Here is a 23270-nt window from a genome sequence, read left to right on the forward strand (position 1 = left end):
CATACAGTACATTCCTGTCCCATATGAAGTGCATGTATGCAGTGAGAGAAATCGGTATTGAACACATCATGTGTTTTTCCTGGGAATATTAATTCTAAAGGAGCTGCTGACTTGGAATCAAACCAGATTTTAGTAAAAGACCAAACAATTTCCGATAAATGTTCTGTGTAATAACCATGGAATGACACAAGGAGAAAGTAGTGAACTACTGAAATGTATTTCAAACAATATTTTAAAGGCTTTTTTGGTGATGCCAACTTAAAGATATATGTAGAACACATCACATCACATAAGGTACACATACAGAACCGTCTATCTAGTATTGTGAAAAGGCAAAGCTGAAAATCTGTGGTTAAAGCGTCACCCAGTGGTCAAAAGCCGCGGTATGAACAGCGGCAAAGGGAACAAATTGAAGTAGTGACATCTGTATATGTAAAGATGTACATATATATTCATATGTAGAAGAAAGTCACATGCATTGCTCAGGTGTGAGTTTTTCCACAGACTTCAACAGAGTGCAAAAGTCTTGATGGTTCTGTGGATCTCTTCTATCAAATCTGATCTTTATTTCGTATTTTCAATTGGATTCAAGTCAGGTGATTGGTTGGGCCATTCTACAGCTTGATTTTCTTTCTTTGATAGCATTTGAGAGTTTGCTTGGCTGTGTTTTGGATCATTATCTAGATTAAATGTCCACCCTGGTTTCATCTTCATCCTCCTGCTAATGTAGATGTTGGACTGAAGCAGCTAATGTTAATTTGCAATGACGAAGAACAGAGGGTTGCTGAAAAACTACTGAGACATTTTAGCTGCTGTCTGGGCTTTCACTTCCTTTCTACACCTCCCTTTCTTCATGTGTTCAATACTTTTTCCTTGTGTCATTTAATTTTATTGCACATAGCTTAATTTGTAAACTATGTAGCTTTGTTTTCCTTGCAAATGTGCATTTTTTTTTTGTTGTTACCAAAATCTGGGGAAAATTTCAAGTCAACAGCACCTTTAGAAATACGTTTTCTAAGAAAAATGGTGAAAAATATGTTCAGTACTTATTTCCCCACTGTATTTATAGAGACCCTAAAAAAATCCTTTATGTGTGTCTCCACAGCCTTGCGTCCAGTAAACAGTGACCTGTGTTTGGGTGTTCCTCATAACACCACCCAGCTCTGCCATATCCCCTGTCCTGTGGAGTGTGAGGTGTCCGCCTGGAGCGCATGGGGGCCCTGCACCTTCGAAAACTGCCAGGATCAATCCACAAAGAAAGGTGAGCGCAATCTTATCTTGAACTATTGGGCCGTTTCATCCCTTACAGTTTTGTTTGGGGAGCAGCCGTTTCTCCCATCTGGCTAAAACAGAACAGATCAATAAAACGTCCTCTTTCATTGTAAATCTCATGAATTGTGTACGGGAGGCCTTTCAACACATAACTCACATCACCCCACCTCTCACCTCTATCTGCGCCATCAGCATCCGGGCCATAAACTTATCACCACCTACTGAGGCAGAAGATTCATTTTCTCAGAGGTTTATGAATCAGGAGAGTTGTAGAGGGAACAACAAACAAAAAGGAGCCTGCAGATTGTAAAACTTGTCAAGAAACAGACGAATAATGGTTTAAATTTAGCTTCAAAATAACAAACACACACTTCAAACAAAATCATCTTAATATGAGAAATAAATTAAATTTAAGAAGATGCAGAGTAGAAACATGTCAAATAATCTCCCAGTGCAGGAAGATAACTTGGTAAGATTTCTTGAAATAAGATTATTTAGACTTTAGTAAAGAATAAAACAGTCTTAAAACAAGTATTGTAACACTTCTTGCAAGACTTATTTTAACTGCATTGTTATCTTAAAGCTAGCTTATAAATATTTTTTGGAACTGTGAGCTTTTCTTATATATTGTAAGCTTGTCTTACTTGGTAAGGTTTCTTGGAAAACATACTTACTATAAGCTTTAGTAAACAATTCCTAAAATTTGTATTTTGACAACTATTTCAAGCGGTCTGTTTGGTCTAATCCTAAAAAAAAAAAAAAAAAAAGCTATCCTAAAACTAGCTTCTCAATTGCTTTTCATTATTCAAAATAAAAAACCTGAAAAATCACATGTACAGAAACATTCACAGCCTTTGCCGTGAAGCTATAAACTGAGCTCAGGTACCTTCTGTTTCCTCTCATCATTCTTCAGATGTTTCAGCAGCTTTATTGGAGTTCACCTGTGGTGAACTCAGTTGATTGGACATGATTTGAAAAGGCATACACCTGTCTATATAAGGTCCCAGGGTTGACAGTGCATGTCAAAGCACAAACCAAGCATGAAGACAAAGGAATTGCTTGTAGACCTCTGAGACAGGATTGTCTCGAGACACAAGACTGGGGAAGGTTACAGAACTGTCTGCTTCTCTAAAAGCTCCGATGAGCACAGTGGCCTCCATCATCCTTAAGTGGAAGATGTTTGGAACCACCAGGACCAGGACAGGCTGGTCAGCTGGTCACTCTGTTTGAGCTCCAGGGTTCTTCAGTGGTGAGAGGAAAACGTTACAGGAATTTGCCAAAAGGCATCTAAAGGACTCTAAAAGGACTCTAAAAAACTAAAATCTCTGGTCTGATGAGACTAAAATTGAACTCTTTGGAGTGAATGCCAGGCATTACATTTGGAGAAAACTTGGCACCGCTCATCACCAGGCTAATACCATCCCTGCAGTGAAGCTTGGTGGTGGCAGCATCATGCTGTAGGGATGTTTTTCAGCAGCAGGAACTGGAAGACTAGTCAGGATAGAGGGAAAGATGAATGCAGCAATGTACAGAGACATCCTGAATGAAAACCTTCTTCAGAGTGCTCTTGACCTCAGTCTGGGGCGACGGTTCATCTTCAAGCAGGACAATGACCCAAAGCACACCGCCAAAATATCAATGGAGTAGCTTCACAACAACTCGGTGAATGTCCTTGAGTGGCCCATTTGTTCTTAAAATGAGCCAAAACATTTAAACTTAAACCAAGATTGTCGTATGAATTAAATCAAGATCACAAATCCATGCATATTGTCTAAAATGTTGTATTAAATTTAACAAAAATAATCCAACAAAATTAATAGGCAGTTCATTCCGCTGTGGTGAACCCTGATTAATAAAGGACCTAAGCTGAAAAGAAAATCAATGAAAAATAATAAACAAAATTGTACTCAAATTAATTACTTAGCAGTATAGTTTCTTGGCAGTATAGTATAGCACTTGTTAATAATCCTTGTTAATAATAAAATAATCCAGTAATAATAAAGTATAGTTCCTTGGCAGTATAGTATAGCACTTGTTAATAATCACTTGTTAATAAGCACTTGTTAATAATCCTTGTTAATAATAAAATAATCCAACAAAATTAATAGGCAGTTCATTCCGCTGTGGTGAACCCTGATTAATAAAGGACCTAAGCTGAAAAGAAAATCAATGAAAATTAATAAACAAAATTGTACTCTAATTAATTACTTGGCAGTATAGTTCCTTGGCAGTATAGTATAGCACTTGTTAATAATCCTTGTTAATAATAAAATAATCCAGTAATAATAAAGTATAGTTCCTTGGCAGTATAGTATAGCACTTGTTGCCTCTCAAAATACTAAATAGCTTATTGCAATAAAACATAGCAAAAGGTATTTTGTCACTAAAGAACAAGTATAAGTGTGACTGAACATATTTTAATGGACAAACTTAAAATGTTATAACAGCTAAAGTAAGAATAAGTGTGATTATTGAGCCTTTTTAATAGGAAAACTTAAAAATAAAAGTTATTACAGATAAAACAAACTCATTAAAACCACAAAGGTGGTCTTAAAATATGTGTCTCATTGTAATTTGCCAGGTAACATATCTAAGTTTAAGCTTTACTAACTAAGAAAGAAAGATGAGGGATAATCTTAAAACAGTCATAATAATCTTACACAATCTGATCTTAATTAGTGTTATGTTCTTAAAAAAAGAATCAATTGGATGTTTTGGGGGGCTAGAAATAAGATTGCAACTCTTGATAAGGAGTTTTTGCAGTCAAGCTTTACATGGTCTTTAAAAGGAGCTGAATCTGATTCACAGGTTTACCGAATGCTGCTGTCAGTTGATACAAGTGTTTCAGAGGTGCTGGCATGCTGGCTGCTTTCCTCGTTAATTATGGCTGGGACAGCAAGCCGTGCCATGACTAATGCATATTGACTCTTCCCTAATGAAGCGACTCAAAAGGATGGGATGGGTGGAAATTCTCTACTATGCATCTTAATGATGAATTCTCTCGGAATCTGTGTTGCTCTTTTTAAACGCCCACAGTTCGTGCTTCATGCCATATAGCTGTAATGGCAGACTAGTGCATGCATATATACAGTATGTGGGCTCATTATTCAGGGAGATGTGGAGAATAAAAGAAGTGTTTTTATGTATAACATATATCCTGCATGAGGACAGATTAGAACAATATGACAAAAAGTTTTATTCTGTATCTGTGATCCTACGCATTGTCCGCTGTATTGTCATAGATATAAAATCAAAGCAAGATTTGCAAAAGTGAACATGCAATCCTCAAGCAAGCTGTAACTTTTGTGTTCGAATTAGTTTGTACATCAAGTTTGACTTTTAAATGAATCACTGAAAGTTTTTGATGCATAATATATTGCTATTATATTAGATGAAGAGTTAATTTGCTAAAGCAGATAACCATTCTTATAAAAAATGTATACTCTTACTCAAGCTACTGCATGATTCCTGAAAATTACAAAAGACCTTCAGTTTTAGTCATTTCCATAAATTATCTTTTCAGTACACACAAACAAAAAACATGATAATGAAAAAAAAATGCTGTCCACTCACCGGCCACTATATTAGGTACACCTTACTAGTACCCGGTTGGACCCCCTTTTGCAATTAAAACTGCCTTAACCCTTTATGGCAGAGATTCAGCAAGGTACTGGAAATATTCCTCAGAGATTTGGGTTCATATTGGCTTGGTATTATCATGCAGTTGCTGCAGATTTGTCGGTCCTCTATTGGATTGAGATCTGGTGACTGTGGAAGCCATTTAAGTACAGTGAACTCATTAACCTGTTCAAGAAACCGGTCTGAGATGATTTACGCTTTATGACATGACACATTATCCTGCTGGAAGTAGCCATCAGAAAATGGGTACACTGTGGTCATGGGGATGGACATGGCCAGCAACAAAACTCAGGGTGGCTGTGGCATTGACACGGTGCTTAATTGGTACTAATGTGCCCAAAGTGTGCCAAGAAAATATCCCCCACACCATTACACTACCACCAGCAGCCTGAACCGTTGATACAAGGCAGGATGGATCCATGCTTTCATGTTCTTGATGCCAAATTCTGACCGCATCTGAATGTCGCAGCAGAAATCCAGACTCATCAAACCAGGCGACGTTTTTTGCAATCTTCTATTGTCCAATTTTGGCGAGCCTGTGTGAATTGTAGCCTCAGTTTCCTGTTCTTAGCTTACAGGGGTGGCACCCGGTGTGGTCTTTTGCTGCTGCTATAGCCCATACACCTTAAGGTTCGATGCATTGTACGTTCAGAGATGCTCTTCTACACACCTGTGTTTATTTTATTTTAAGGTGTTTATTTTAAGGTATTGTTGCCTTTCTATTAGCCTGAACCAGTCTGGCCATTCTACTCTGACCTCCACCATCAACAAGGCATTTTTGCTCACAGAACTGCTGGTCACTGGATATTTTCTCTTTTTCAGACCATTCTCTGTAAACTCTAGACATGGTTGTTTGTGGAAAAACCTAGTAGATCAGCAGTTTTTGAAATATTCAGACCAACCCGTCTGGCACCAACAACCACATTCAAAGTCACTTAAATCTCCTTTCTTCCCCATTCTGAGTTTGAACTGCAGCAGATCGTCTTGACCATGTCTCCATGGCTAAAGGCAATGAGTTGCTGCTATGTGATTTACTGATCAGAAATTTCTGGTAATGAGCAGTTGAACTGGTGTACCTAATAAAGTGGCCAGTGTGTGTGTGTGTGTATGTATACATGTATAAATATATATAAATTACTAGATCTCTCTTCTATATTAATACTTTCTATTTTTTTTAGGATGTTACACATTAAGATATCTGCGTATATACTGTACCTTAGTAAGTACCAAAGCCAAAACTGGAATTAATTTAGCAAAATAATTAAAGATCACTGTAAACAATTAGGACACCTACTGAATATGTTAGAGAATAATATTAAACAACATTTTCATTTGAAATAATCAAGATAACTATTGAAATGTTGACAATGTTGCAGTGCCTCATTTGAAATCAAATGTATTATCTTTCTTTTGCTTTTTCTGTTTCTATTTTTGATTTAGATTTTTTTAGATGTCAGATAGATTTTTAGATTGTTGCTGCTTGTTCAAACTACCTCTTATAAATGAGCTAAAGACAACACAATTCTTGAGATTTTTTCTTGAGATTCTTTGAGATTGGGTACAACATAATTGTTTGATGTTCAATCCACTTCAGTTTGTCAACACTTAGAGTAGACTTGATTGGTTTGTGTTGGGACAACATGAATGAATTGTGTGGAACCCTGCATTTTTTACAGTATAATCTAAATTAAAAAAACCAAATGTTATAATTGCCAAAACAATAGGTAGATTAACTTTAGATTAACTGATTATTTTTGTTTATTAACATCAAATATTCCAGCAAATCTTCTGTCCTTCTTTTTAGCCTTTTTTTAAACTCAATTGCTAATACCAATGCTAATAACCCTCGTGTGATCATACATTTATACCATGACAATCAGACTTGATTCATATTAATATCTCTATCATATCCTGAACAAGTGACAACAGTGCCTGCTGGGAGATAAAGTACAAATTAGCCATGACATCTCAACATTAAGCTCCAATAACGTGTCAGCGTGCATCTTCTAGACGCGATGACCCATGAGATTTTTTTGCACGGCTATGCCTTTTGTCTGTATCTTTGATTAGCAGGGACTCATATATGAAACCCAGTATCCTGCTTTTGTCTGATAAAGAGACAGAGGCAGCAAACGCCACCAGAGCCCTCCAGGCAGACTGACGAGCTGCGATACAATCCCCTCACACACCCTACAATGAGCTAGGCGCTGACCTTCTGATTAAATAAAGCCAGGAGGACAGCGCAGGACAGAAGTAATCAGAGAAAGGGACAACGCTGGCATCTCCAGCTAACTCCTAAAGGCCCCCCTCTCCCCATATTACCTTATCGGCCCCAGACAGCAATGTGGATTAAACCAAAGGCCAGAGACAGGGATGGCCGGGTGCATGTAGGTGACCTTGTGCTGGTCACGAGTCTGGTCCTCACTTTTTTTAAAGCCCTTTTCTGCCCTTGAATTGGAAAATCCCTGGCGTCAAAGCCTTGCTGTATTAATGGATTTCTGAATGCATTAGTCGCTTTGGTGAGAGGGAAGCATAATGAGGGAAGAATAATAATATTCATTATGATGAGCTGCTCCAGTAATTTCTGTCATCTCGCACACTTAATGGACTGATATGTTTAATGTAGTATTGCAGAGATCGCGCAGTGACACTCTGGGATTGCTAAAGGAATAGTTTAGGCAAAAAATGAAAATGTACACACCTTCAAACTTGGTTCTATTTTTTTTTTTCTGTTTCTATTTTTTTGTTGAAAGCCGGTAGCCACCTGGGGGATAAAATAGTATGGACGTCAATAGCATGCTCTTTTTTAATTAGAATGAGCTATTTCAATTAAATTCAAATCAATAAACTTTATTGTGTATCCCACAGGGGATAGAAAATTAGAAAATTGCCTTTGGACACTTTAGCTCACACTAAACAGCAAAACATAATTACACTAGCGAAATTATTTTTAAAAATCCTATTCAAAAAACTATTTTAAAAAACAATTGCAGTGTAAATAAACTAATTAAAGATAATATGAGGAATATTGAGTTTATTTATTTGTTTTACTTTTTTGTGTTATATTTTTCATTTACATTTTCATATAAATTATTTCCCTTCATTTCATACTAAATATAGTCATGTGATATATTGTTTATAGTCATGTGATATATATAAATATAAACTGTAAATGTGACGGATAATTTTATTATGTGGATGGAATAGATAAATAGACAGATGGATGGACGAATGGATGGAAGAGTGGATGGATGGATGGATGGATGAAATGATAAGTAGACAGACAGACAGCCAGACAGACAAATGGATAGATAGATAGATAGATAGATAGATAGATAGATAGATAGATAGATAGATAGATAGATAGATAGATAGATAGATAGATAGATAGATAGATAGATAGATAGATAGATAGATGGACGGACGGACGGACGGACGGACGGACGGACGGACGGACGGACGGACGGACGGACAGACAGATGGATGGATGGAAGTGTGGATGGATGGATGGATGGATGGATGGATGGATGGATGGATGGACGGATGGATGCATGGATGGATGGGTGGGTGGATGGATGGATGGATGGATGGACACAGACCGACGGATGAATAGAGGAATAGATAAATAGACAGACAGATGGACGGACGAATGGATGGATGGATGGATAGATGGATGGATGGATGGATGGAAGGAAGGATGACCAGACAGACAGACAGACCGACAGATGAATGGAAGACTAAATAAATTGACAGACGGATAGACAAATGGATGGATGGAAGAGTAGATGGATGGATGGATGGATGGATGGATGGATGGATGGATGGATGGAAAGATAGATAGATAGACAGACGGACGGACGAACGGATGGAAGAATGGATGGATGGATGGATGGATGGATGGATGGATGGATGGATGGATGGATGGATGGATGGATGGATGGATGGATGGAAAGATAGATAGATAGACCGTCGGACGGACGAACGGATGGAAGAGTAGATGGATGGATGGATGGATAGAAAGATAGATAGACAGACGGACGAACGGATGGATAGAGAGATGGATGGATGGATGGATGGATGGATGGATGGATGGATAGATAAATAGACAGTCGGGTGGACGGACAGACAGATGGATGGATGGAAGTGTGGAAGGATGGATGGATGGATGGATGGATGGATGGATGGATGCATGGATGGGTGGGTGGATGGATGCATGGATGGATGGATGGATGGATGGATGGATGGATGGACGGATGGATGGACGGATGGATAGACACAGACCGACGGATGAATAGAGGAATAGATAAATAGACAGACAGACGGACAGACGGATGGATGGATGGATGGATGGATGGATGGATGGATGGAAGGATGACCAGACAGACAGACAGACCGACAGATGAATGGAAGAATAAATAAATAGACAGACGGATAGACAAATGGATGGATGGAAGAGTAGATGGATGGATGGATGGATGGATGGATGGATGGATGGATGGATGGATGGATGGATGGATGGATGGATGGATGGATGGATGGATGGACGGACGGACGAACGGATAGTTAGAAAGACGGACGGACGGACGGACAGACAGACAGTTAGATAGATAGACAGACAGATAGATAGATAGATAGATAGATAGATAGATAGATAGATAGATAGATAGATAGATAGATAGATAGATAGATAGATAGATAGATAGATAGATAGATAGATAGATAGATAGATAGATAGATAGATAGATAGATAGATAGATAGATAGATAGGTGTTAGATTTTTTCATTTTTATTACATTAAACAATTCTTATTTTTAATAACACAATATATTTGGATTTATGTGTGACTAAAATCTTGTTAATTTCTTAGACATTAGCTTATCAATTAGCTAATCAAACTGAATAGATTCAGTGCAGAGAATGACTTTGAATCTCGTTCATTGCTCTCCACAGGTTTCAAACTGAGGAAAAGGAAAATCATGAATGAGCCCACAGGTGGCACAGGGAATTGCCCACACCTGACGGAGGCCATTCCCTGCGAGGAGCCCAGTTGCTACGACTGGCTGCTGGTGAAGCTGGAGGAGTGTGTGCCTGACAATGACAAAGTGTGTGGACCAGGAACCCAAAACCCACAAGTCCAGTGCATTAACAGTGACGGTCAGTACACATACACACACACACACCTTCCATCTGCATGAAGTGGGATTATCCTCTGTGTCAGTCCTTCCCAATTATTATCACATTTTCATTATTCCCTTTAAATGTTCCTAGAAATTGTCTAGCATTACTTTTAGCCTTTTCTTTTTGCTCAATTTCTAATGGCATTGCTAAAAAAGCTCATGTGATGATATACAAATAATATACACAATGCAGTGCATTAACAGTGATGTTCAGTGATACACACACCTTTCATCTGCATGAAATGGGGTCCTCTGTTTTTATCATCCCCAATTATTCACGCTAACTAAAAATCTTTGAGTTTCAATGTAAGGGTCACGTCCAGGCGTGCAGTGTGTCCAATGTAGCAACAAACCCAGATTGTTTTGTTCTTGCGCAGCTGGGTTTATTCTTGAACTCTGTCCACAGGGCTTATGTTCTGGACTTTTGCCCAATGCCATAATTGCTGTTTTTGCACAGGCGGCTGCTAGTGATACTCTATTGTTAGAATGACCAGAGGGGAAACTGAGAGCAAGAAGTGGCACTGCTGCCTTTTAGTCTTTAAAACACAAAGCCACATGTGCTGGAGTGCTCTGCCGTCTAACTAGCCTGAAGGCCTGAAACTCTCCAGTAGCATTTGGATGATTCTGGCTTGACGGAGTTCAGGGTAGCAGAGGAAACCAACACCATCTGTGAGATCTAAAGAAAGTACAATTTACCTGAGGATCTGTGACCAGTAGCTGAGTCTGATGCCTCTATACACCAGTAGAGGAAGAACAGAGTTCCCACAAGTACTGGAAAACCAAAAAATCCTGGAAAATACTAAACAATTTTCAATTTTCCAGTCATCAAAAACCCATGGGAAATGAGAGAAAGCATAAACTTACTCAATTTGCTTCAGCTTAGTTCCTAATTTATCACAGAGGAATGAATCACCAATTACTATGACATATGTTTTATGCAGCGGATGCCCTTCCAACCACAACCCAGTACTGAGAGTACATTAATTCATGTACTCCCAGTGCTGGGAAACACCCATACACTCTCTCATTCTCACACACACACATATACGGCCAATTTAGTTTATTCAGTTCACCTGTACCGCTTGTCTTTAAATTGTGAAGGAAACTGGAGCATGGAAGAACATGCAAACTCTATGCAGAAATACCATCTAGTCCAGCCAGGACTCCTATTGCAACCAGCATGCCTATTGCCTTTTGTTAGGTGACAGTGCTAACCCCTGACCAAGAAATCAATAAATTCTAGAAAATTCTGGACCAGTTTTCCAGTTCTTGAAAAACACATAGAAAATGTGAAAAGACATAATCTCCTGAAAAAAATATTATTATAATTGATTTTTTTGTTCCTTCAAGATTAGTTTAGAATTGTAGGTAATTAACAATGGTAGCAGAAAGCACTGTGTTCTTGTACATGAGATTTTGACATGCTAGTGACGCAATATTTTATGCTATTTAACATCGCGGTGACTAAGGAATTTACTTTTTTATCAGTGGTTGAATGTGTTAGGAATTATTTTGGTGTTTGAATGGTTGCAGCAAATGTTAACCAGTAAGCACATACTGTATCTACAGTAACATTGGTAATACTAAGCCAGCTCTAAAGTAGAATGTGTGAAAGTGCCACTTCCTGGTGGTTTTAAAGTGTTTTTTCTTTTCTCAAAATTTTTATCCAAAATTGAATTTTTTGTAAGCACTAACTTCATGGAATTATTCATGGAACTCGTTGGCTCGAGGCCGCAGGCCAAGTGCCTTAGTGTCCTACCAGTGACAATTTACAGCCACGTCGCACTACGAGTGTGATTTTGCATTTATACAACAGTTTGACAGCATAATCATGTATATAAAAAAGAAAATCAAACACGGAAAGTCTCAACAGCTATTTAGTAAGAGGAACTACTTTCTTCCACCGCTCATTCACATCAGCAGCTGACGTCAGAACAGCAGAAACCGTTGGTCATTCACCAACCTCACTTTAGAGCTAGTATTTAAATGATTCTCTAGCGTAACATCTAAAGTGATGACAAAACAGATGATTTTGCTCACATTTAAAGAATATAAGGCTGAACGGCATAAAATGCCATCAGTCTACAGAGATATCTCAGTATTTCTCTCTTGCAATCGGGAGATCACAATAATAAAGCCTGAAAAAGCCAGAGCAACGCAAACACTACCAGATACTTTAGTATAAATAAAGCACTGCTACGTACAAAAGAGAGATCATCTTGTCACTCACCTGATCTGTAATGATTTGTTCAGCTGTAGTTTGAAACACACGCTAAAAAAATGCACCCCTAAGGACTTATTATACGATCTCTGTCGCCATCTTGTGGCGATGTGTCAATTTTTTTTGCTCTGCTCAGTATGGCAGGCTGGCCGCCAGCGTGAAATACTGCCAACGCAATTTAAATAACTACATTCTCACAAAAAAAAAACTCAAAAGTTCATTATGTTGTCCAACAGCTCCAATATTTGTCAAACTTTAGTCCTCTGCTTGCCACTCCTGTGGGCAGAGTAATACACAAAGGTGAAGAGGCTGTACAAGCGCTGATTACGAGAACCGGACTGAACTGTTTTATATATATATATATGTGTGTGTGTGTGTGTGTGTGTGTGTGTGTGTGTGTGTGTGTGTGTATTTAAATATACATTTACAGTGAACACAAAATTATTATGTAAACACAAACTTTTATGTTTTATATTCAAGTAGTCATGACTAATTGTTAAACAGCGTTAATAAAATTGAGATGTATGGTTTGTTGATAATAATTTAACACACTAGACTGGTTTTGTCATTTCATATAATTTTGTGACATTGAAACAACACATAGTAGGTAGATTTTTTTCACATTAAATTAGTAAAGACATTCGTTAAAAAAAGTCTAATTAATTTTCCTCTTTTGGATTTGCACATTATTCATGAAATTAAAAAAACAGGCATGGTGTCCATAAAAATATTAAATAGCTTCTCAGAGTGCAGTCACTTTCAATAATGAAAGATGTTTTTGAGCACAAAATCATTTGACACTGAAAACTGGAGTAATTATTTTTAGATTTTCCATCAAAGCAATAAATTATATTTTAAAATGCATTAAAAATAAAACAGCCCTTTTAAATCCTAATAATATTTAACAACAGTGCTGTTTTCTGCTGTATTTTTGATCAAATAAACACAGCCTTGTTTTTGTGTTATTTAAATGAATTCCCCTAACTTCATAGAGAAGTCAAATGACCCAGCTATGTTGTACTAACAAAATTTGTAATGAGATTTTATGGATGAACACTTCACTTTGGTTGATGAGGGAGCACAATTCAGTGGCGCAACCCCACAATTCTGATTCAACCGATCTAATTAATTTCATATAATAGAGACTAAAGCTGAGTGAATATTTTAACAAACCAAGTGAAAAGCCTGTCTCCAACATGCGCGAGTCAAATGGGTTCATTCAGCGAGCTTATCAAAAATAATTAACCTTAAATTATTGTGGATATGAGAGACAAGTAGAATATTCAGTTTTTTTTAAATAGAACCGCCAACTCTGTGACTTCTTTCTCCTCGACTTCTGTATTGTTAATGTATTGTCTGGAGGTGCAGCACGACTCGACTTGCATTAATGAATCAATTATGAGCGTGTGCCATAATTGTATTTTACATCCTCGCATTTCGCTCCTTGTTCCAGTAAATTTCGATGTGCGGACATGGCAATTACTCCGACATTCCAGAACCTCAGCGTTCACATCGCTAATGAGGACCCGAGGGAGAGAGAAAGTGGGCGATCGAGGAGAGAAAGAGGCAGAGAAAGGCACCCGCGTGTGTCTCTGCAACTCAATCAGTTTTGCTCCGCTCATAATCAAGCATCCCATTCACAGCGGCTCAAGGTGTCATACTGCATGTGGCTCAGCTGTCAGCGCAGAGACTCCTTCTGCTCTCAAAAACAAGCTCATCTACTAGACATTTACCCTCAAACACCTTCCGTAAAGGGATAGTTCACCCAAATACCTCATTGTTTACTCACTGTTCTTTTGTTTTACCTCTGTTGAACACAAAAGATGAAATGCTGATAGCACTTTAAAATGTTATGTGCAACAACTAGACTTTACTTAGGGGTTTGCTTCTATAAACTATTGCAGCCACTGACACACATAGTAGAAAAAAACAACATAAAAAACAATTAGCTACTTTAGTTTAAAAAAGAAACTGTATATATATATATATATATATATATATATATATATATATATATATATATATATATATATATATATAAATTAGCAATAGCACACTCATAACAATGCGATGTGGCTGTATATCAGTACTAGTGGGAGGCCCACTAGTGCTGATAGACAATCACACTGCTACGAGTGTGATATTGCGTTTTTACAACAGTTTGATGGCATAATCGTGTGCATAAAAAAGAAAATCAAACTACAGGCTCCTACACACTGCGGCGCTTTTTGTTTGTGTTTATCGTCAGCATTTTATGAGACGTTTTTCCGCATTCAAACCCAAGCGATTTTCACTGGCGTCAAGCAGAAGAGTATGCAAAATCATTCCTTGACGTTAGATGGCGCTACACAACTTTAAGCTTCCACCACCCGCTTGTAAAGTGCCGACCTAATTGGTGGAGAAGGTTTTAACGCGGCGTGACAAATAAAAAAAAAAATGAGCATGAGGCGTTTTTTTATTTTTTATGGTGTGCACAATCACATTGACGCCCTTTATATAGTCACGAGGCATTAAACGTCGACGGAAAACGCAAGCAAAAAACATCTCGGTGTGCACGGGCTTTAACCCTTTTGTAAGAGAAACTACTTTCTTCCGCCATTCATTCACATCTATCAGAACAGCTGAAACCGTTCCTCATTCACTAAAGTCACTTCAGAGCTAGTATTTGAATGATTCTCTAGCATAATGTCTAAAGTGATGACAAAACAAGTGATTTTTCTCACATTTTAACATTATAAGGTGTATACATTATAAAGCTGAATGGCTTGAAATGCCATCAGTCTACTGAGATTTACCAGTATTTCTCTGCTGCAATCGGGAGATAACAGTATTACTATGGTATAAATACAGCACTATAACATACAAAAGAGAGATCGACTTAGAAAGTCTGTTTAATAATGATTTGATCAGCTGTAGTTTGAAATTACTTTTTTTTTTCTCTCAGGGCTTACCATGCGGTCTCTGTCGCCATCTTATGGATGAACATCATCACATACATATATATACATATACATATACATACTCACTTACAAGTACTGGGTTGGACCCTATTTTGCCTTCAGAACAGCAAAGATTCTACAAGGTACTGGAAATAGATTTTGACCCATATTGAAATGATAGCACCACACAGTAGCTGCAGATTTGTCGGCTGCACATCCAGCGTTATCCTGCTGGAAGCAGCCATCAGAAGATGGGTAAACTGTGGTTATAAAAGGATGGACATGGTCAGCAACAATACTCAGGTATGCTGTGGTGTTGACACAATGCTCAATTGGTACTAATGGGCTCAAAGTGTGCCAAGAAAATATCCCCCACACCATTATACCACCCCACCAGCCTGAACCATTGAAACAAGGCAAGATGGATCCATGCTTTCATGTTGTTGATGTCAAATTCTGACCCTACCATCTGAATGTCACAGCAGAAATCGAGACTCATCAGAACAGGCAACGTTTTTCACATTTTCATGTTTTCTATTGTTCAATTTTGGTGAGCTTGTTCAAATTGTAGCCTCAGTTTCCTGTTCTTAGCTAACAGGACTGGCACCTGGTGAGGTCTTCTGCTGCTGTAGCCCATCCGCCTCAAGGTTGGACATTTTGTGTGGTGAGAGATGCTCTTCTGCATACCTCAGTTGTAACGAGTGCTTATTTGAGTTACTGTTGCCTTCATATCAGCTCAAACCAGTCTGGGTATTCTCCTCTGACATCAACAAGGCATTTGCACCCACAGAATTGCCGCTCAATGGATATTGTCTCTTTTTCAGACCATTCTTTGTAAACCCTAGAGATGGTTGTGCGTGAAAATCCCAGTAGATCAGTTTCTGAAAAGCTCAGACCAGTCCGTCTGGCACCAACATTCATACCACATTCAAAGTCACTTAGATCACCATTTTTCCCTATTCTGGTGCTTGGGTTGACCATGTCTACATGCCTACATGCATTTAGTTGCTGTCATGCGATTGGCTGATTAGAAACTTGTGTTAACGAGCAGTTGGACAGGTGTACCTAATAAAGTGACCGGTGAGTGTTTATTGTGGTGTTCTAATGCTGTATGTCCTTTTTTCTTTTTTGTACTCCAATAGGAGATTTAATCAATTTTAAAGCACACACATACCTATATATTATTGCTGTCACTTTAATGGCGAAATACATTGCAAAATTTTGATCTTGTACTGTGAATACACAGCACTCTATGTGGGTCAAAATGGTCCAGAATAAAATATGATATATGCTTCTTGGCACTGCATGTTTTGTCATTGAAATGGTAATTTAATGATTTAGACTGCAGTTTGTGGGTCAGATTTTGCCTGGGGACCAAAATGCCTTAATTAACATATGAAATATGCCAGTCTAAACTTTTATATAAATACTGTATAATACAAATTTAAAAATGGACTAAATTAAAGAAGAGACTTTTATTTTTTTTATGATCTCTTTTTATATGTTTTTTTTTTAAATGAACCATGCCTTTAAGATGCACATAATTCACACTGTAAATGTACAGATATTACCACATATACAATTAGAAGACCTGCTTACACCAAGAATGATAGCTATATATACATGTATATAAACAGATAATAAGCATAAAAATATATGAAAGCTATTGAAAATTAATGTTGAAAATTAATTGTTTGCTGTGAACACTCAACAAGAGTTTAAATATAAATAAATAAATAAATAAATAAATAAATAAATAAGACATCATCAATCCGAGTAAATGGTATTTCAGTGCACTAAAAAGCTGGCAAAATCCAAAAACTGAAACAATGGCCATTACTCTATTTCTCGCTACTCAGTCTTCTGCAACACTTTGACCCATTTAAGTCCAGATGTCTTGCTGCAGTGAGGTATAATATGATTTGTTCAAGGTCACCTCTTTCTTTGTCCCGCCTCACAGACGGGCAGACGGTGAATATGTTGTTTTGGCACTGGTGCCGAGTCGCCTGCATAAATGAAATTAACTGTGTTAGTCCTCAGAGTCAGTGTGAGTCTCGCTGAACTCCGTCTCTCCCTCATTAACTTTGAGAAGGAATAGTGTGCAGCCTCATCAGAAAGTGACAGCGCTCGATAGACGAAATGTCAGGTGGCGTCTGGTACTTTTCTATCAGGGGACAGTCAGACGCAGGTGAGGTTTAACATGTCTGAGATGTATAAGGGCTAGATGTACAGCTGATATTACATTTCCATTTTCCCACCACTCAGTCACTGATTTATTCATGAGGACTCTTGATTTGATTTTCTTCAGGGCTAAGGGCCTACTTGTCTGTTTTATTTTATTTTATTTTATTTTATTTATTTTATTTTATTTTATTTTATTTTATTTATTCATTTATTTTATTTTATTTTACTTTATTTTTCATAATTTGTTTAGATAATTTATTTTTATTTTATATTTTATTTTATTTTATTTTATTTTATTTTATGTGTTTCAAGTTTAAAATGATTTGTTTTATTGGAATATTAATAAACATCTTATTCATATTTTTTATTGTATTTTATTTACATTTTATATTTAAATTTAAGGTTGTTAGATTTTTTTAATTAATTAAATGTTTTTGTTTACTTCATTCTATTATCAATTTGTGTTGTTTGTATTTTTTATTCAAGTTTATTGTTTTAAAAGTTTTAATTTGAAAAATGTTTATTTAATTGTACTATCAATTTGTATTTTTTTTATGCATGTTTATTATTTTATTCTATTTACATTTTAAATTTAAATTTAATATTATTTTATTTTTTTTATTTTATTTGATATTTTTGTTATGTTTGTATATTAAATGTTATTTTATTGTATTATCAGTTTGTTTTTTGTTTTTTATTTTATTAATGCTTATAATTTAATTTTTTTATCTAATATTTCATTTCATTTATGTTATATTTAATATTATTATTAATTATATTATTATTATTATTATTATTATTATTATTATTATTATTATTATTAACTATATATTAGTATTACTGAACATTTTTTATATTCAATTTATTTTATATTTAATTTTATGTATTGGTTAATTTAGCAATTAATTTTAATTGATTAAATATTAATTTTTTTATTTTATTATTTTAACTTTTTTATCCTTTTTTATTTATGTTTATTATTTTATTTTATTTGCATTTCTATTTGAATTTAATATTATTAGATTTTATTTTATTTTATTTGTTTTAATTAAAAATTGTTTATTTAATTGAAATATCAATTTGTATTTTTAATATTTTATTTTATTAAATTTATTTTATTTACATTTTAGATTTTAATTTAATATTTTTAGATTTAATTTTTTTATTTTTATTTTAATTAATTAAATGTTTATGTTTAATTTAATGTATTATCACTTTATGTTTTTTGTATTTTATATATGTTATATTTAAATTGTATTAATATTATATTGTATTTTTATTTTATATTAGCATTTCCATTTCAATTTAATTACTGCACTTTTTTAAATAGTTTGTATCATTTAAGATTTTATTTAACAATTTTTTATATTCAATTTATTTTATATTTAATTTCATGTTTTGGTTAATTTAACATTTCATTTTAATTGATTAAATATTTACAATTTTATTATTTGTTTTTACTTTATTTTTATAATTAGTTCATATACTGTATTTTTGGATGTTTTACTTAATTTAACATTTACTTTTTATTATATCTTTTTTTTAAATTATTATTTAATTTTATCATCATTTGAATCTAACCAGTCTTTTTTATAAATAGGTCTTTTTTTAAAACACAGCTGTTTGGTGCTCTTTTTAGTCTATTACGATTTTGTCTTGTTTCCCAAATTAAAGCTTTAAAAAGGCGCATGAATGTCCGTAATGGCCTGTAATGATTTTCTCCTGATGTGTATGTGCATCAATGCCAGCAGTTTGAGGAAGTCTAACTGTTCCTCAAACAGTCCTCATTGTTCGCTCTCCTCTCATTTATTGATCCCTGTTGTCTGGTGCTGATGAGAATGGATCTGTTGTGTCCCGTGGGGTCGTGTGGTGTCATCTGACTCAGTGGGTTTTCTCGCACTTTGGGCTTTTTTACAGGGGTGTGGGGTTCACCGATCGATACCGGCACTGCTGCACAGTCCACAGAGGGGCTGCTGTCCAAAACTAGCTCTTTCACATGACCTCTAGGAGCACACACTGCTCTTTTTTTCTTATTTATTTATTACCTTTTTAAGTCTTTCATTTATTTATTTGCTTATTGATCTATTTATTTATTTACTTTTTCAGACTTTCATTTATTTATTTATTTATTTACTTTTTCATTCTTTTTTTTATTTACCTTTTCATTCTTTTATTTATTTATTTATTTACTTTTTTCATTCTTTTATTTATTTATTTACTTTTTTATTCTTTTATTTATTTATTTATTCATTTATGTATTTTATCTTATTTTTCAGACTTAAAGCTATTATTTATTAATGTATGTTTTCATTTATTTATTTATTTATTTATTTACTTTTTATTCTTTTATCTATTTACTTTTTAGACTTTCATTTATTTATTTATTTATTTATTTATGTTTTTATTTATTTATTTATTTATTCATTCTTTTATCTATTTACTTTTTTAGACTTTCATTTATGTATTTATTAAGTTATGTTTTTATTAATTAATTTATTTACTTTCTTACATTCTTTCTTTCATTTATTTATTTACTTTTATTTATTATTTTTTTGTATTTTTTATTTATTAACTTTTTTGGTCTTTTAATTACTTATTTATTTATTATTTTGGATTTTATATAATGTTTTTGTCTGTTTTCATTGTGGTTGTTGTACTGACTTTTTTACTGTTACTATTTTGCTTTGTTATTTGTTTTTGTTTTATTTTTGTGTCCTTATTGTTTGTTTTGTTGGCATATTTTAATTTTGCTTCGTTTTTATTGTTTAATATATTAGCTTTCTTTCAAGTTTACTATGCTTTTCCCCTTGTTTTGTGTTATTTGTTTGATTTGATTTTGCATATGTTTTGCTTGCTTGCTTATATTTTTGATTGAACTTTTTGCTTTATTTATTCATTTTATAAGCTTTGTTATATATTCTTTTTTTTTTTTTTTGGCTGCCAATTGTTTGATATTTATTTTATGTTATTTGCAGTTTTATTGTTTATTTTGGGCTTATTATTATTTTTATTTATGAATTTTGTTGTTTATACAGTTAGTTAGTTAGTTAGTTAGTTAGTTAGTTAGTTAGTTAGTTAGTTAGTTAGTTAGTTAGTTAGTTAGTTAGTTAGTAAGTTATTTAGTTAGTTAGTTAGTTAGTTAGTTAGTTAGTTAGTTAGTTAGTTAGTTTTGATGATTATTTATTCTGATTTTCTGCTTTGTGTCTTTATGACTTAATTTCATTTTACACTTTGCACCTAATAAAAATGCAGCGTTCATTTTCTGTCATTTCAGTGGCTGCATTTGGTTTTTTCACCAGCATTTGCATACAATTTCATGCAACTGAATGCATCTCAGAGTCATTTTCTCTCCAGGGAGCACAGCTATCACATGCTGTTTGACATTTAAAGAGTCAATGCACATTGCAATTCAATCTAAAATATTAAGCAGGAAACAAATGTGAAAAAAAAGAAAGAAAAACATGCAATTCTTCTGAAATGTTATATGATTAATGAATGAATGCACAACACAAATGCTATAATAATAACTACCCTTGTATGCATTAAGGTCCTACATTACATATTATAGCAGATACATGGTATAAACACAGCCTTGATGAATGCCTTTTTAACTGTTTGTTTGTGTATACTCATATCAAAGAGTTAATGTGTGAATGAGTGTTAGTGTGCACAATCTGACATAGAGTAAGGATGACAGCTCTTGGCTGTGGAACACATCCGCATTGTGAGTTCTCTGTGTGGGTTGATTTATTTAAACCCAGAAAGACATGTGCATTAATATATATCATTTGACATGACATCAAATGAGCCTTTGCTTTATCTTTGTTTGAAACCTGTTAGTGTAATTCTTTGAGCATATGGGTTTTAATTTGTTACAGTTTGCAAATAATTTGAATCTGTAATTGCTTAGTTATTAGTTGCTGGGTGATGTGGGACAAATCTCATATTACAATATAAATCATCTCCTATGCTGATTATGAAACATATTGTAAAGTATATTTTCTGTAAAATTTGTCAATTAATGGTTTATAAATATACTCATTTTATTAGGTACACCTAACTAGTACTGGGTTGGACCCCCTTTTGCCTTCAGAACTGACTTAATCCCTCGTGGCATAGATTCAATAAGGCACTGGAAATATTCCTCAGAGATTTTAGTCCATATTGACATGATAGCAGCACACAGTTGCTGCAGATTTGTCTCCCGTTCCACTTCCAAAGGTGCTCTATAGGATTGAGATCTGGTGACTGTGGAGGCCTTTTGAGTACAGTGAGCTCTTTGTTTCTGCCATTAACATGAACACTCACCAATTACAAAAAATATATATTTCAATAACAGTTACAGCAATACAACAATAACTGGAATCTGTGTTTGGTGTATTACAGTAAGGGAAGCCCTAATGCGTCTACTAATGCCTAGTTCAGACTGCGTGATTTTAGCCCCGATTTTGGCTCGCCGACAGGTTTTGAGAAATCGCCGACAAATGCCTGAAATCACTGGCAAATCGCCGCTCGTACACGTGAGTGACAATCACACAGTATGAACATTTAAAGACGCGATCTGAGAGAATCGCTGATGAGTCGCCGATGCCTGTGAGATATTTGGCATGCTAAATATCTGGAGCTGTCGGCGATTCAAATCATGCCGTGTGAATTGAGTTTTGACTGAAAATAACATCAGCGATCGCCTACAGCCAATGAGAGAGCAGCTTTCACTTGTGTGTGCGTGTGTGTATACCTGCTGCAGGCAGCGGGAGGCTGGGGGAGAAGGTAAAAGCGCTCTTTTTCGGTTTATTTGGACCTACGAAATGGAGGAAAAACTAGTGGAGGTTTGACTGGATTCAGGAGCAACCGTGTCTGTTTGACGTTTCATACAGAAAGAAATTAGTTTATTATCAACGTTGAGGAGAAATTGCTAATTTCCTTTAAACCCAGGTGATGTACATGTTCTTCCCCATTAAAGGCTTCTTTCTCATTATGTAGTTAATAACAAAATATATACACGTGTTTTTGGCTGTGAGACGTAGTTTGGACGAAGTTGTCGGCGATTGTTCCTATAGTAAAGTCATGCAATGTGAATGTCCCAGTCGCCGATCCATCTTGCAGTGTAAACAAAGCAGCGACGAAACACAAGCCCAGACAGTCAAGCAGTGTGAAAACATCTGTGACACGACTACTTTGAAAATCATGCAGTCTGAACTCGGCATAAGTGAGGTACAGCTCATAACTTTTCTGTGTTGTGAGAATTAAAGGGCCTTGAATCCCCCATCTCAGCAGGGTGTTTTCACACCTCTAGTTTGAAAAAAGTTAGGAGAGTGGGTGTGTCTAGCTCCGTTTAGGTGGGTGTGTCAGGGGAGGGAAAGAGGGAAGGTTTTGCATAAAAATGGGAGTTTCCGTTTGGGCACGCGCTGATTTTTACAGGCCAAGTCTGAACCAAGTCTTTCTCATGAATTAATGCTGCACACCATGAGATGTCAGAATGTACTCGCAGGTACTGACATCCATTCTCCACGCTGGAATTTGCACATAAAATATTGCTAAATAAAATGCTAAATGAAACATTATATTTCAAGCTTGCACCTTTCTCATCATGCTGTTATTCATGTAAATATCTGCGTCCCAGTGTCGGCATCTATGATTGCAGTCGTCTAAAAGTTTAAAAAAGGATTAGTGAAAACAATTTATTTCACCAACGCACAAAATAAATTATAGAGCATTTATAGAGAAACAATAGACTTTTTATTTCATCCATGCAATGGATATCGTCATATTGCACAGTCCTATCTCTAGTCTTATTTTGGGTTTGGAGTTTTGAGAATTGAACACTCTATATTTGGT

General features: G+C 35.4%; 1 protein-coding gene across 6 annotated transcripts in view; it reads left to right on the plus strand.

The window, feature by feature from the left end:
* Window positions 1-23270, plus strand: part of thsd7aa (thrombospondin, type I, domain containing 7Aa) — a 267241-nt gene that overhangs the window by 158613 nt on the left and 85358 nt on the right. For all 6 annotated transcript variants that reach the window (XR_012394625.1, XR_012394622.1, XR_012394621.1 and 3 more), the window contains 2 exons: window positions 1106-1261; window positions 9862-10065. Coding sequence is in view for 1 of the 6 variants with exons in the window: in NM_001122760.1 (NP_001116232.1) it covers window positions 1106-1261; window positions 9862-10065 (360 nt within the window). In the remaining 5 variants the exon portion in view is untranslated. The remainder of the gene's footprint in view (window positions 1-1105; window positions 1262-9861; window positions 10066-23270) is intronic.

The sequence above is a fragment of the Danio rerio genome, chromosome 19 (assembly GCF_049306965.1).
Source record: "Danio rerio strain Tuebingen ecotype United States chromosome 19, GRCz12tu, whole genome shotgun sequence".
Classification (NCBI taxonomy): domain Eukaryota; kingdom Metazoa; phylum Chordata; class Actinopteri; order Cypriniformes; family Danionidae; genus Danio; species Danio rerio.